The sequence below is a fragment of the Hippoglossus stenolepis genome, chromosome 12 (genome assembly GCF_022539355.2).
Source record: "Hippoglossus stenolepis isolate QCI-W04-F060 chromosome 12, HSTE1.2, whole genome shotgun sequence".
Classification (NCBI taxonomy): Eukaryota; Metazoa; Chordata; class Actinopteri; order Pleuronectiformes; family Pleuronectidae; genus Hippoglossus; species Hippoglossus stenolepis.
The window spans coordinates 17,940,419-17,956,305 of NC_061494.1; the positions used below are offsets into that span (position 1 = coordinate 17,940,419).

General features: G+C 45.4%; 1 protein-coding gene across 1 annotated transcript; it reads right to left on the minus strand.

Annotated features, from left to right (window-relative positions):
- Positions 1-470: 470 nt before the first annotated feature.
- ndnfl (neuron-derived neurotrophic factor, like) lies at positions 471-10,303 on the minus strand. The gene is made up of 4 exons (XM_035172831.2): positions 9,726-10,303; positions 6,894-7,151; positions 4,783-4,907; positions 471-2,338 (listed from the first exon to the last, which is right to left on the minus strand). Exons 2-4 carry the CDS (start codon positions 7,070-7,072, stop codon positions 909-911), a joined length of 1,734 nt encoding a protein of 577 aa, XP_035028722.2. The 5' UTR covers positions 7,073-7,151; positions 9,726-10,303; the 3' UTR covers positions 471-908.
- Positions 10,304-15,887: the final 5,584 nt, after the last annotated feature.

A 15,887-nucleotide genomic window follows, 5' to 3' on the forward strand; every position in this document is an offset into this window, starting at 1 on the left:
TATTATTTAATAAAAGCCACAGACTTCTAATAATACAACCATGATTCTCCTATACTGCAATTCAAGTTAATCTTTCCAATACAGCTCCGGCCAACTTACCAAAAATGTTGAGACCACCTCCAAGTAAACTGTCGCTAACTAGAACTGCATAAGAAATCTGGAAACAGCTTTGTTGCAAGAAAATCCAAAGTGACAGTCCAGACAGTTTAAATACGTGCATCACAGTCAGGAACGTACAGATACCGTAGTATTTATTGGTGCGTTTGAAGCAGCACAAGAATACATCAAAGACAATGAGGCAAGTCACTAAGTATTTTTTCACTGCTTCATGCGAAAGCAGAACACAACGATACACACTGACTTTGAACTAAGCATCTGTAGATTGCACCCATCTGTGTTTATAAGCCTGTACATTATGCAGCACTGGAGATATACACTGCAACCCACCCACCCCCCACCCCCACCCCCCGTCTCAGATGTTATCCAATTATTGCCCCATCTGTTTCTGTTGCATATTTGGCACGGCCGCTGTTGTTTTTTTTATCGACTTCCTGTCATCACAAACCTCATCTGTCCTTTGTACTCCCGACACAGAATAAGCACTTGGACGACTGGCACATCATCATCGTCATCAACAATGAAAAACAAATTGACAAAATGCACGAGAGTCGTATTGTAAATGTTATGAACTTTTTGCTGGTGTGCAGATCCTCCTCGTATGCGTTCCATCCACTCACATGGAGAGTGACGTTTCAATACGACCATTGCTCCTCCAGGGAAGATTTCCTTGTTATGGTAACAGTCTCTCCACAACAGTCAAATGGCTTCGGTATCATGGTCAACATGTCCATGGCATTTCCCCCCCCAACACTGGGACAGTCTAAAAACCTCCTGCAGGGGGCGGCAGCTCAGCACTCCTTCCTGGTCTTCACCATCTTGCTGGCGTACTTGATAGGGATCCCCCAGCGTCTCATTAGATAGACATCAAACACATAGGCCATCCCTGGCTCCAGGCCCCCGATCACAGCCGTAGTCACGGCCCGCCGAGGATTCAGCTCCTGGAAATACTTGCAGAGAACCCTCTCGGTGTCAGAGCGGGACTCTGGCCCCAGACAGGGAGCAGTTAAAGCTGATGCTCCCCCCCCGGCCTCAGCCTCACTGCTTCCCAGCTTACGGCGGTACACACAGTACAGGCTTCTTTCCTCAGTGCCCATCCAGGCCAGCGTGACACTGTTGCAACTACGCAACCGGTTGAAGGATTTGATCTGCAGGGTGGACGGTAGAGATGGGACCCCTTTGCGGTGGTACGCTGAGGAGGTCTGCATTTTCACCGAAGCCATCAGACCTCCTGGTAGAGCTAGATCTGTAGAAGAAGAACTGCTCGTGGTTCCTTCTCTCTTTAAGTGGATGAGGTACGAGGGACTTCCCTGCAGCCAAATGTGCACTAACTCTCCCCCCACACCCTGGGAGGTCAAAACCTGACCTTTACTGGACACGGTGACCTTGACCTTCTCACCAACACCGCAGCTCTGCAACGTCAGGAGACCGCTCTGCTGCCAACCCCGAGGACGGAAGCTGAAGAACTGCTCTGAGTTAGAGCCCCGGTTGGGGAAGGTCACCCACCTCAGCTCCCCCTCTCTCAGCGCGGTGATGGTTGGCCGAGCCTCCTCGTGTGTCCGAGCCAATGTCCCCTTGTACGCCATGCTGGTGCCGTTCAGCCTGTCCATCACAAAGACGTCAAAGAAGTACTGGGTTTCAGGCAGGAGCTCTGAGACGGTGCACACACTCTCTGTGCCCTGACACACACACTGGAGATCAGTGAACTCGTCAGAAGTTGGACTCTGGGGTTCGGGATCCCACTGCTGCCACCACCACTCTTTCAGAATCGGCCACGCTGTCACTGTCCTCCTCTCCTTCTTGTCCTGTTTCTGGTCTTTCTCCTTCCTCCTGCTCTCCCGGGCCGCACACAGGCTGGGGTAGTTCTGCTCAGAGTTGACGAGGACACAGTAATCATAACTCTTCTGTGTTTGGGGGAGGCCGGTTATGGAGGCACTGGGCGCCCAGCTGAGGGTGACGCTGGTCATGCCGACACCCAACGTGAGGACTTGAGGGTCGGCTGGGATCAGAGGGAAGGTCCCTGAGGGCCCCAGGCCTTCGTGGAGGGAAACTGTGGCTCTGGTGTTGTGCTGTTTGGAGCGCAGCCTCAGGATGTAGATGGAAGCGTGGGCATTGGAAGGTCCTCTGTAGGTGTCCACCGCATTGCCAGTGAAGCTGTGGAGCTTCTCCTCAGTGCCAGGACCTCGCCACCACACCTCGGGCGTGCTCTTTTTGCTGCTCCCTGTGAGTGCAGAACAATGTATTGATCAAAATCCCACAACTTAAAAACATGTTGATCTCAGAGTTACGAAACTTGGATGTTTGACCTTCACAGTGTTGAATGATGTAAGTTCGAAGATAAAATTCTAGAAGGATGATTTTATTCAGAAGGAATGATTGCACGTTGATTTGAAAGATTTGTAACAAGTTAATTAATATTTTACTTTTGTGGAAATTTCTCAAAACCGGACACAAATTACTATTCATAACAGAATACTTTCATATTTCTTAAAATATATCTAAAGATGATCTTTAATAATATAACAAAGGAACACCAGACTCTTAATTGCTGGTCTTGGAGGATCAGTTTGACATAAAACCTTTCTTGCTGAGAGTTACAGTAGAGAAGTTTGACAACACACTTCTGTCTCTGTGCTAAATGTGAAGATGCAGCCAGGAAGCGATTTGTTTGTCTTTGCATCAACATTATAATGTAGTGGGGCCTTTACCATGCGGGTAAACAGTGGACGCCCCTGGTAGACCCTGTGCTCATTACAAGTGTTCTTATTCTGTATATTTGCCACCTGCACTAAAAGCTATCCTCATTATGTTAACGGCAAATAACGTTTTTTTCACTTTGGCCTGAGCCATGCGCGTGGTTCCCCCCCCAAGCTTTCGGTCTATGTATGTTGGTCAACAACACTGATTGCCCACTGACCCAAGCTTTGCATTTATTCACACACGAGAGGGTTTGGTAACTTTGTCACTTTTGCAAAAGAACAAAATAAACATTCTTCCCTTGTGTCTGAATAGACTTTGGGAATCCTGACGTGCACAAGAGATCATATTTCCTATGTTTTGAATGGTGGGATGAACAAGTTATAATCCTCGAGTATAACTACGATGATTTAAGCTTCATCAGTAGAAGGTTACTGCCCAAAAATATTTGAACAACATGATCACAGCAATGATGGACGAATGTAAAGAAGCATCGTGCATGCACACACCGGTTGCACGACACACACGGAACAAGTACTTAAACAAAGTACAAACTACCAAGCACACCAAACCTTAAATACATAAAATGTCAACAGCCACTTGTTTCCAGTATTTTCATTCAAACCCAAAGTGTTTTCATTTTGAAGTGCACACTCTTCACCTGAATGACGCAATGGCAAACAAACAAACACGCGCTGACCCGTCGCCCCTCGTCTCCACCGCTCCTCTCTCCTCCAGATGAGGAATCGCTCCTCAAATGAGACCAAACGTTACAGAATCAAAGTGAATAATTCAGGCTGGTGATGGGGACTCACGAGCTCAGGGTCTGAATGATTCATGTCTCATTTTATATCTTCATGTTATTTCACTATATAGAGGAGCTTGTTTAGTTAACCTGGAAAAGACCTAGTTAAAAACTCTGAGATCTATTTTTTCTTACCCTGAAATCTGCACCTTTTACTTTAGAGATGTGATTTACTCTATTCCCCCGGAGAGTCGACGGACATCTTAGTTTTATGTGTGTGTGTGTGTGTTTTAAGAGATTTTAAAATCCAAATCCTCATGGAACATTTATGACAACGTGACAACCAGATATGATAAGATAGTGGGTGGTATTTAAAAAATATATAACTTCTCTCCCTGCATTGAATTTAAATAAATGGGTACAACGTGAAGATGATAAGAAAGACTAAAGCTAAATAATAAATGTGATAAAGAAATTTAGAAACAGTTTCTTCTGAAAATACACAGGCCTGAGTTTGATCATTAGGGTGAGTTACTCAGTGTATAAATGTGATAAAGCAGCAGTGGTGTCCATCAAAAAACAATTAAAGACAAACAAATAGTTTTAAAACTATCAGAACTGTTTTTTGTCTGCTCATAGTTTGACCCTCATCATTTATTTACTGCCGGAGTCTGCTCAGTAGCAATTGGGGGTGGAGTTGCGGTATCAAGGTCTTGCCAGTACACACACTCGACCAACCACGAGTCAGTCTCAGCTGTCAATCATAACCTTTCTAGCATCAAACAACTGATTAAAATCAAACTTCCTCTTCCTGGAAACAATCAAACATCTAAGATCGACCTAAAATGACAGAAACCAACTTGGAGAAAAACGTATTTAACGTGAACTTTTACCGTTTAGTTTGGCTCATGTCCAATCTGCTAACACGGAGGAGGCAGGATTTATGGCCTATACTGCAGCCAGCCACCAGGAGGCAATTGAGTCGTGTTAGCTTCACTTTATATACAGTCTATGGTCTGACATGACCTTTGTGACAGAATTGTGCTACAATAAAGTTTTTCCATAAAACTTTAGTGTTTCACAGTTAAGTCAGATTAGCGTTTTTTCCCTCCTTTCAATCCCTGTCTGTGATTTAGTGATGATAATATCTAATTGATTGTCTCAGCTCAGTCAGGTGATGATCTTCAGGGTGAAGTGTGCGTCCGAAGCTGTCGTCCACTCACACTGCAGGCTCTTGAGCGGCTTGTCCTTCAGGGTGCGGGCGGCCAGGCTCCACTCGATGGGGCGGTCGCAGGGGCTGACGGTCACCGCCATCGCCGGGGCCTTCTTCTTCAGCGTGAAGTACAGCCTGCGGAGAAACACCACGAGATAACGGCGAGAAGTCATTCGATTCAGCACGGGGGAATGTCAAAGAGATAACATCCTGTCTCCATTCAGCTGCGAGCTGATGGATGAGAAGATATCTTCCAGTGCACACTGTGCAACATCCTTTCTTTTTGTGGGGACGATTCTGCAGATACGGTGGGACGGTGGTAATTTTCCTCCCTCGCGCTTGGCAATTTCAACGTTTGCAGCTGTTTCAAACATTTGGCAAATGCCGTCTTTCCATTTGCCTGCATGCTGATTAGTCGTGTGATAGCAGATCATGGGAGTTAGAGGATAAGGCTGCATTGACTGTTTCAGATGGATATCTGCCTGTTTGTCTGCCTATCTGGGATCGTGCTTGGCATATTAACTATTGATTGGATTCAACTAATCACTGTTCTTTAAAATCAATATGAAGACATTTGCAACCACAGAGATGCCAGAATAGAAGATAGAAGTCTTTTCTTTTTGCCCACAGTTAATTACCCTTCATGAAAATGAACATGGTCCATGGTTATTTGTTAATAAATATTTGTTCTCCTTCCACACAAACACCATTATTCATGATCGTGTGCAGATGGCGTTTGTTTCCAAACAGATGTGCGACACTGTCATTCTCAAGGGCGCCTTTGTGGTTTATTTAATAGAGTGATTAATTTCTGATTCAGTGTCTTCCCTCCATTATTTGCCGTGTGGTTCTGCATGACTGCACTGGTGGACAGCCTGCAGCACACAGGGAGATGCATTTCGCAATTTTCAGCCCCCAGTTTCGGAGAGCAGGCGCTGGCACTGGTGTGGAGGGCTCAGGCCAAATGGGCTCCACTTCCTGTCACTCGCCCTACAGTGGTGCTGCAGTCAGCCAGTGTCTCTGAAAAGCTGATTGTTGTGGGGGGGTGATGGATGGTGACTTGTTATCGAAGTGGGAGCAAGAGCAGATCTCAGGATTTATTCAGAGGTCTTTAATGAACAAATGTGGAAACATCTTTGCTTTTTTTACTGCGCTTCATTGTAGAGTTAAAAAACTTCTTTGGCACAAGAATTCAGTTTGTTTCAAAAGCAAAACAAACCGGTTCATGAATCATCTGCTTTCTGGGATGATTTTCAGATTTTCCCTGGTTTTACATCACTGCTGGTTACACACAGTTGAATTTGGGGCCAGTGATTGTACAGAGCAATTGATTTCAAGATCCTGTTATGGGGCCAGTTGTGACAGTCTTTCTCCCACATGTCTGAAATATGAGCTCAAGTCCCATGTCATTCCTAATGTGTGTATTTCGATGGAATTTAATCTGGATGGTATTATAAACCGGTAATTAGATACAAGTGCATACTGTTATGATATTGTTCTCATGCCAGATACAGTTTGACTCTGTCTTTTCTTGGTTTTAGTATTTTTATTTAACTACCACCGGAATTGTTAGAAGTTGGACATTTTAACCATTTATCCATTACTTCTTATTAATTATTTTGCCATCTCTGCAAGTTTGTCAAATTATTTTTTAATCAATCACAGCTAGTGGCATAAAGTAACTAAGTACATTTACGAAGGGGCTGTACTAAAATATAATGTCATGGGAATATTTCCATTTTCAGATTTTTACATTTTCATTCTACTCAAGTACATTTAAGAAGCAAATATCTTAGTTACTTTGAATATTCAGATCATTAACATAGATTATAACCAACAACAATTCAGGTATTATTATAGGTTAATATAAGAAAAATATAAACTATTACCATTCAAATTAATATATCAAGTATATAAAGTAATTTGTAATGATCCACCTTAACCAGCAGCAACATTAAGGTGATTAACACATGAATGCATCAAAACGATATGTTATTGTGAAGTGGATCAACTTGCAAAATGAACTTTACTCTCTGTACATGTATTGTTTTGTATTTGTTGATGCTATTTGTTCTTTAAGTGCAAATGTCTGTGTAACTGCTTCATCGCGTCTGTAAATACCTGCGAGTTCGTCCCTTGGGGAGAGTTATGGAGGTGAGCTTTCCCTCTGGTAACCATGTGGTGGGGCGAAGTGGTACCTCGTTCTCAGGGGCCAGAGCTGCGTGCACCTGGGGCCACGACGAGCCACAGAGCAGAGCCAACGCTGCACCGAGACACCAGGACACGGACATTAGTCCCATCACGGCTTCTTCTTGATTTCTGTCTCTTTCACGCTTTGACTTTCCCTTTAATCGCCAGGTGTTGGACGTCTCCAAGGCTCTGTGAACGAAAAGGTCAAGAACATCAATCAGAGCGCGCACACACACACACACACACACACACACACACACACACACACACACACACACACACACACACACACACACACACACACACACACACACACACACACACACACACACACACACACACACACACACACGCATGCAGACACAGTACTGAACTCAAACACTTAGTTAAATTCCTACATCCACACAGACACTGAGGAGCTGCAGCGGCTGATGATTCACTGATATGAGGAAACATCCTTTCCTATTCAGACAGAATTATTCATGCCAAGCTATATTACTCTGAGAAGTGGTGCGATGGGTGATTTTTTTTCCACAGTGAGTGTCAAGCTGTGCTGCACACACACACACACGTCCCAAAGTGTGAAGCGGATTGCTAATATCACTCTGAAGTCGACGTCTTTACATCTACATGCCTATTTTTAGCCGGCGAGTTCAAATGGGCCTGTTCTCCGAAATGATCCATCATGGCGGGTATTAGCTTTACTTTATGAGGAGAGAGGGAAGCCACGCTGATGTGGAGAGAGGTTCATACACAACACCTGGAGCTGCTCGGACGCAGTCACATCCGATCAGCATGTGCATAAATGCAAACGCCTTGACAAGAGGAACCTGGATCAGATTTCTGTGCATCTCTCTTCCCTTCCTGTGTTTTATTTCTTTCACACTTTATCAGAGTTTCCTGTCTTTTTTCCCAAGAGCATATTCATGTATGGGTGTGACATCCTCTGTGTGTGGTTGTGATTTAATAATAGTCGATAGAATGATTACAGGCCTCAGTGTTCCTCTTTCTCCCCAGAGAAAACGCATTTGTTCAAAGTCACACCATGTTCACAAACACACGTCCCGCTTTTCCCTCTAACAAGGTGTATTATGTCAGTGCTGTGCCCTGTAGATCAGATGACAATCACAGTAAACCGTGGAGGCGGCTACAGAAGGCACATCAGAGCCTTTCTGGGCCCCGGGACGCTCCGAGATCCAAACTCACAAACCGTCGCGCAGCTACAAAGTCGCACAGAGGTGCCTGCTCGTTATCCCTGCACAGAAAAGAGAGGGGAGTGAACGACCCATAAAGCTTTAACTGAGACACATGCAGTGGGAGAGAGGCAGATTGAAATGGGAGGGAGGGAGGGAGGGAGGGAGGAAAGGGAGGCTGAGCGAGGAGGGAGGGAGGGAGGGAGGGAGGGCTGTGGAAATGGAGAGCAGGAAGAGGAGGATGCCGGATCCTGGAGTAATTAGAGGGGAAAGAGACAGAGCGCGGAAAAAGAGGAGAAAGTGCAACTGGGAAAGAGACGGAGAGAAAAGAAAATATTGCTGTGCGAGGAGGTGGTTTCTGAGCTCCAGCCAGACGCACGGATCTGATTGGTGTTTACTTTAGCCTCCATGGCGAATGGGTTAATGTGTCACATATTACCAGACGGCAGCCCCCCCCTCCCTCATTCAAACTTGATAAGAAAAAAAACCCAGCTTGGCGGGCTTGTTTCTTCAAAACGCGCCTGCTGATGAAATATGCATACGGCTCTTCAGCAAATTATGGCCAATTGAATTTTCATAAGGCCGAAAAAGGCAGGGTCTTAGAGAGAGGAGCTTAGTGAAGCTAACTACCGCCCTCAATAAATATATACAACTCCCCCATTCAAACTGAGGAGCTCATGACTTTCATGGTCCCGCTCACTTCAATACTCAGCTTTTTTTTTTTTTTGCTTTTCGATGAGTGTCTCATGTCTGTGGTGTTTCCCAGACGCTCGACTGTCTGCATTCATACTGGATGCTGCTCTGAGTCTTAATTACAGATACAACCCTCTCTCTCCCCTTATTTAGAAGTTGTAGCAGGCTCAGGTTCAGAGGGACAGGTTGAATGTGATCTTCGCTCATCATCGTCATCGTCCATCTCTGTGCACTGGCAGGACCATCTGCCTTCTGTTATCTGTGGGCAGGGACAGATTAAATGGCCTGGGGTGGTCCCTGCAGGATCCGTTGCCCCCCTCACCAAAAAAAACTACCAAAAGAACTGGTCTGTGGTTCATGGTGGGGGTTGATGAGATGATGGAGGGGTAATATGCAATGACCATGGAACTTGATAGGATTTAACGGCTGAGTGTAAATTCCAATATATTAACCCTTCTCCTGTCCATACGTTTGTTGTCCCTTTGTGGCTGAATCTCGTACATACTCTTCCCTGTCTAAACCTTTTCTCTGTGATCAACGCACGACTCCTCAGTTCTACTTTTCCTTTCAAATGACAAGAGAATTAAAGGCCGTTAGAGAGAAATAACAAAGTTCAGTGCAGACGCAGATAGACACGGGCTTGAAACATGCAAAAGTGTGACACTGTCAAGATGAAAACCTTCCTGCAACAAATGAAAAGTGCCCTGCATCAGTCTCAGCTTTTAAGCCCCAGGGACACACACACACACACACACACACACACACACACACACACACACACACACACACACACACACACACACTACCTAAAACAACTGATCCACAGAAACACATGCTGTGCAAGGACAACAACAGGCATGCATGCATCCCCCCTTACCTTCTCTTAGTGCACGCTCTCCCTCTCCGGCGCAGGGAGTGAGGGACGGGATCAAATGAGAGAGGGAGTGAGGATGGAGGAGGAGGAGGAGGAGGAGGAGAGGGGGATGAGAGCCGGTTGCGAAGAGAGGAGGGGCGACAGCAGGTTGCTGTCGGGTGTTCCACTGACTCCGTCTCCCGTGGGGTGCTGCTGCTTCCACGAGGTGTCTCTTCAGGGTTCAGGTGTCCCTTCAGGGCTGTCCCAGCTCCTGTGTGTGCCCCTGCTGTGGTTCAAAGCTGCCTCAGGCTCTCTCCTCTTCCTCCTTACTCTCTCCGTCTCTCAGTCCTTCACACCTGGAGGCTTGTCCTGTTAAACACTCCTCGAATGTCATCCAGGTCAAGTGAAGACTCGTATCCCCTCCTCTCTTCCTGTGCGGCCTCTTCTCTCCTCCTGCTCCCCCTGTTTAACTGATCCGGCTTCACAGCACAGAGCTCACTTGCAATTCAAATGGGCTCATGTGTGATTGTATGTGCAATCTGAGAGTGAGGGAGCAAGTGGGTGAGAGTGAGGGGGCTGATGGTGAATGGGGGTGGTGATGAGACAGAGTAGAGAGAGAGAGAGAGAGAGAGAGAGAGAGAGAGAGAGAGAGAGAGAGAGAGAGAGAGAGAGAGAGAGAGAATGTGTCGTTGAGGACAGCGTTAAGAGGAGGGTGATGTAAAAGTTAAACACATTAACCGTTCTCCAGCTGCTGCTCTGATAACATCTGTATCAGGAGGAGGAGGAGGAGGTTCGGCCGTCTTTGTTTCCTTATCACTTGTTCAATCACCTCCCTCTAAATGAACGTGTTTAAATGGAAGGATGACCTCTTGGCCACATAATGGATTTATGCAAATGTTTAGTGTGCTTTCAAACAAATTAACAACTGCGCCATATCAAACAGGACTGTTGATGATTCAGATAGTGCAAAGGAAATATTTGTGCAATATTTATGTGTAGTAAACCATTAGATTAGATTTGACCTTCATTTCACATTACATTATTTTGACTGTTTGTTTTATATAATAAAGATATACAATTCAAAACAAGGAAAAAAGAGGATGCACATTATACCACTTGTTTATTCATCTTTCAGAAATGTTACCAAATATCCTTTATTATCTCCTTTATACATCGCATCAAGATCAGAGCTTTAAAATCACAATTTGTCAAATGTATAGAATATAACAGATTTTATTTAATTCAAAAAGTTGGAATTAAATCCATAATGTGAGGTTCACTCCGTCTTTGGGGCTCAGGTCTTCGCAGAAAAAATAAATGAAGAACATAATAAATGCAATAAAAAGTGGATAAATGTCTTTTAAATGGTGATTAACTTCTCAGTAACTGGACAGATCACACTCCAGTGAAAGAGCATTTAATTTGTTCGGTATTTCATCATATACTTACAAATACATAATTTAAACCAGCAAACATATTTCCTTTCTGAAATACTTACAGGGTTACTTTCATCCCACCTAAGGCAGTAGTTCAACTCCATTCCTTCAGATTGCAAATATCTAAATATGTGATTTGTAAATTCATCGAAAATATGTTTACATTTAAAAAAGGAATAATTTGATATTTTTGAAAATATGCTTATTCACTCTCTTCCCAAGGTTTACATGAAAGATCAGTGGAAGATCTTTTCCCCCCTTTTTACTTGAACATTAAATCTCCACGGTCTCTGCATCTGAGTATTTGAATACATGAGTTCAGATTTGTCTCAAGTTAGAGGAACTTGTTGTATTTACGGCTGATTTTCTCAGTAGCTAATAAAAAGTTAAAAGTTAATTTTATTCCCAGGGCTGGCAGAATTAATCTGAGTACAGATGGAATGGCTCTAATGATACAACAACACATAAGAACAAAAATGCAGAGCACAGCACTCATTGTACAGTTTTTCGGACTTCGTGTGTGTGTGTGTGTGTGTGTGTGTGTGTGTGTGTGTGTGTGTGTGTGTGTGTGTGTGTGTGTGTGTGTGTGTGTGTGTGTGTGTGTGTGTGTGGAAGTTTAAGAACTTGATCCAGAGCAAATCCTCCACCTCATGGAGCTGAAATGAAAAACCTGCATGTTACAGTGCATCAGGGCACAATGCAACGGACCTGGAAATGTATCAGACAGAGACTTTCCATATACAGTCTGTGAACAGGAGAGCCACAGTGAAACCTTTACGTCCTCTACCTATGGGTCAAGTGTAGGTCTTTGAGGACTGGTGGCGGGGGGGGTGCATTCACATCAGTGGCTCTCCAACCCCACCCAGCACTCCCATCTCCACACAATGGCGGGGGCCTCATGTTCCGTGCTCCCCTCTCGTCTCTTTAATCAATATCATCAGGAGAAGAGACGGAGGCCCGCCACATTGTGCGCCCACAGCTCCCTCCCTGTTCCACTCAGTGATTGGGGCCTTTACCCACTCATTCACCAGGTACTTCAGCGTATGGGGCTATTGAGGTCGCTGTGAATGGGACCCACTCCACCCAGAGGGAATATTGTCTGACCAGAGGGTAAAATCCGAGACACCCCCTGCCTTTCTCTCCTTCCTCTGTGGCTGCGACATCACTTCAAAGAAGAATAAAAAAATGTGCTGCATGAGGGCTATTAATAAATGCATCACTTTTGTGGCCACAACTGGTCTTTTTTTTTTTTCTTTTTTTTAAGTGAGGACCCTGTGCTGCGGCTGGACTCTGTTTCAAAGCCACCGTTCCTCCTCCCTGTATCTACCCCTCTCTCCATCCGCTGGCCCACTTTGCAGTCCCTAAGAAGTGCTGAAAGTCGCCAATCTGGCAGAGCACGATACGGCGGCTCCTTTTGAAGATTGGATGGTGATTAACCTTCGAGAGATTACTGCGCACATACAACTTAGTGTATGAGCCGCATCCTGGCAACTTTTATGCAGTGTGCTTTTTAGGTGGCTTGGGTTGGGGGGAGAAATTGATTTGAAAATCGTGTCGTAGTCTGTTGTTTTAATACTGTGGACATCTGTCGGACATCTGTCAGGCCTGGATTTGGGTGACACACGCTCACATGTGCTCTGTCTCTCTGTCACACACACACACACACACACACATGCACGTCTCTCTATAGTTGTAAGGACACTCATTGACATATTGCATTCCCTAGCCCCTTACCCTAACCTTAACCATCACAACTAAATCCCTAATTCTAACCTAAACCTAACCCTAACCCTAACCCTAAAACCAAGTCTTAACTTTCAAGCAGCCATTAAATTTGTGCGGACCGGTCAAAATGTCCTCACAATGTCAAAATGTCCTCACAACGATGGTATTGAACCAAAATTGGCCCTTATAACTATAGATAGACATGTGCGCACACAACCACACACACACACACACACACACACACACACACACACACACACACACACACACACACACACACACACACACACACACACACACACACATATCTCTACCACCATGCCTGGCCTGAATATGTCTTTTGATCCCTGCACTCCACCCACCCACCCTCCCTCCGTTTAATAATTTATCGGCATACAGTCACCGGACAAACTCCATCCGCGGAGAAAGCGACAGAAAGTGAGAGTAAAAATTTCATTTGGCGTAACTGCATGAAAAGAAGCTGCAAAACTGGCCTTTTCATCTATTATTGATGTGTGCTTACAAGCCATGCATTATACAAGCGGCCCGTCTTTATGACAACCATGTATTAAATATCATGTACTGGGGTCGGGGGGTCTTTGTCTGCGCGCTATAAGTGCCACAGTTTGTCGGATTTTCTTTATCAGAAATAGCCTGCGAGGAGCAAAGAGAGAGAACGAGGGCTCGGTCGCTCTAAGAGACAGCGACAGAGAGAGATTGACAGAGAGAGATGAGATGAAATGGGGGGGGGAATGATGGAGGGTGTGCTATAGCTGACAACGGGTTAACAGGAATCTTTATTTTTAACAGCATGTCATCACCAGCCGCCCATCTGCTCTGGAGCTGTCAGCGTCCCTCGGGAGTGTGTGTAAATGTGTGAGCGAGGGAGAAAGAGGGAGAGATGCGAGCGAGCCATCACAGATCAGATCACTGATCAGAACCCCGAGGAAGAGGAGGAGGAGGAGGACAAGGTTAGAGAGGTGGGTGGCACAGAGATACCTCCCTCCTCTAATATCCAAATGGGGTGTGACAGCAGGGGTGAGGACAGTAGGCGGGGAGGTGAACGAGAGTGTGCGTGTGAGAGTGTGTGTGTGACAGGAAGGTAAAGCGGTATTAGGTGGATCAGTCGACAGCGGCCCTCTCTGTATTTGGATGGGGGGATGGAAGGCGGTGGAGAGACAGTTGTCCAGAGGTTGTGAGAGGGAATCTATTAACTCAGAGGAGGGGGGGGAAATGAAGAAATGAAGAAACACAATCACAGAACAACGGTGAGGAAGAGGAGGAGGAGGAGGTGTGTAGGCAATACTAGACCTCCAGGAGTGGCTTCAACACCCCCCCAAGATTAAGGGCAGAAGGGGGCGATTCAGGGGAGATGTATTTTGGGGGCGTGGTATGTTTTTTTCCCCGAGAGCAGGACTTGTTCATTTCACGTTCAGTTTTTGTAACGTTTTCACTCAAAACCTGCGCTCGGACTCAAATAGCCCCTGCCTGCTATGCTCTGCTTGTGCTCAATCTGTGCGCTTGCACTCGAGATATTTTGCTGGCACAGCTTTCGCTCTTCTTCTCGCACTCGAACATCACACTGGAACACCAAAGTTTGAGAACAAGCAGAGCAAACCTAAGCACAAGCGGGGGTTATTTGAGTGTGAGCGCAGGGTTTCGAGTGAAAGCGTTACAAGATCTCAACGTGAAATCAGTGAGTCCTGCCCTGAAACTGAAAGAAAACACTCTTGAATAAAGATAGGAAAAATAAAACCCATAGGTTGGGAGAGCCAGGACCAACAGTCAGCCTCAGGTCACTCATCATTTCAGTCCAGCACAGTTAATCTGTCAGCTTTCGTTCTTTGTTCATATCTGTTTTCCCTCCCCCCGTCTCCAGTTTAGACTGTGCTGCAGCTCTGGTCCACTCCTCTTGATAAGTTTTAAGTTTTTGAGTGAAAATCAGATGGAATGAAAACATCTTGTTTTGATATTTGTGATGATGCGCTTTCTCCTCGCACAACATGTTGAGGAAGCGAGTCCCCGGTTCTCGTTTGCCTTTGCATCTGCACCGAATCTGCATCTCACGTTGAGTCCTGAAAATCTGCCCCCCCCCCCACACACTTCTTCCATCTTCTGGTTTCTTCCTCCTCATCCTTCAGGCGTGGTAGATTTGAAGGCTAATTAGTTCAGAGAAACCAGTCACATACCAAAGAATCCACCCCAGGACACACACACCCACCATCCTATTGATCTATGAACACAAACACGCACAATTTCACACGCATAAAACAGAGGGAAACAAATAACAAGAGTTAGAGCATCATACATTACACATCGTGCACACATACAAAAAGTCATGTTTTTCTGACCTTGACGGGGGTCAAGCGTCTCACATATTCTGCATCATGCTCCGAGATGCTATTTACAGAGACCCGGCTGTAGAGAAGATGTTTTGCAGCATCAAAACTTGTCTCTCTTTTTCCCTTCTTGCATTTCCTCCTCTCCTCAGTTACTCCTGCTTTCTCCACTGTCCCTTCCCCCCCTCACTCTCTCCGTTCTCAGTCTTTCCCTCATTTCTGATCCATTTTTTATGCATTACTCCATTACTCTCTACTCCCATTTACAGTGCATTACCTCCTCCCATCTCTCACAAACACACTTTGTACTTCTCCCTCCTTCCCTCCCTCCTTCAGTCCCTTACCGATCCCTCGCCACTTTCCTCTACTTCTCCCCTTCACCCCCTTTATTATCTCCTTGTCTCCTCTCCGGTCACGTCATCTCACACTAAGCGATTCTTTCCCATCTTATCTTTATCTCCCTCTCGTTTGTCATCCTCCGCGCATCACGCTGTCCGTCTGCACCGCTGTCACTCTCCTCCTTTAATTGGTTATTCAAAGCATGCCCTTCAAATTGGGACTTGCCTATTGCTTGCTGCTACTTTACAACACAAATGTCAGCTGATGTAATTGACAATACTGGAGGTCAGTGTGTCCAGACATTTATTTGAGCTCACACATGAATGTGCACACAAGCAGCAGACTGT

What these genes read in the sequence shown, in the direction of transcription:
- ndnfl (XM_035172831.2), bottom strand. Translation starts at nt 7,072, where the DNA reads ATGGGACTAATGTCCGTGTCCTGGTGTCTCGGTGCAGCGTTGGCTCTG. An exon ending in CCCAAGGGACGAACTCGCAG is followed by an intron (nt 4,908 to 6,893) that starts GTATTTACAGAC and finishes GTTTCTCCGCAG; the next exon opens with GCTGTACTTCACGCTGAAGA. An exon ending in GCCGCTCAAGAGCCTGCAGT is followed by an intron (nt 2,339 to 4,782) that starts GTGAGTGGACGA and finishes CTGCACTCACAG; the next exon opens with GGAGCAGCAAAAAGAGCACG.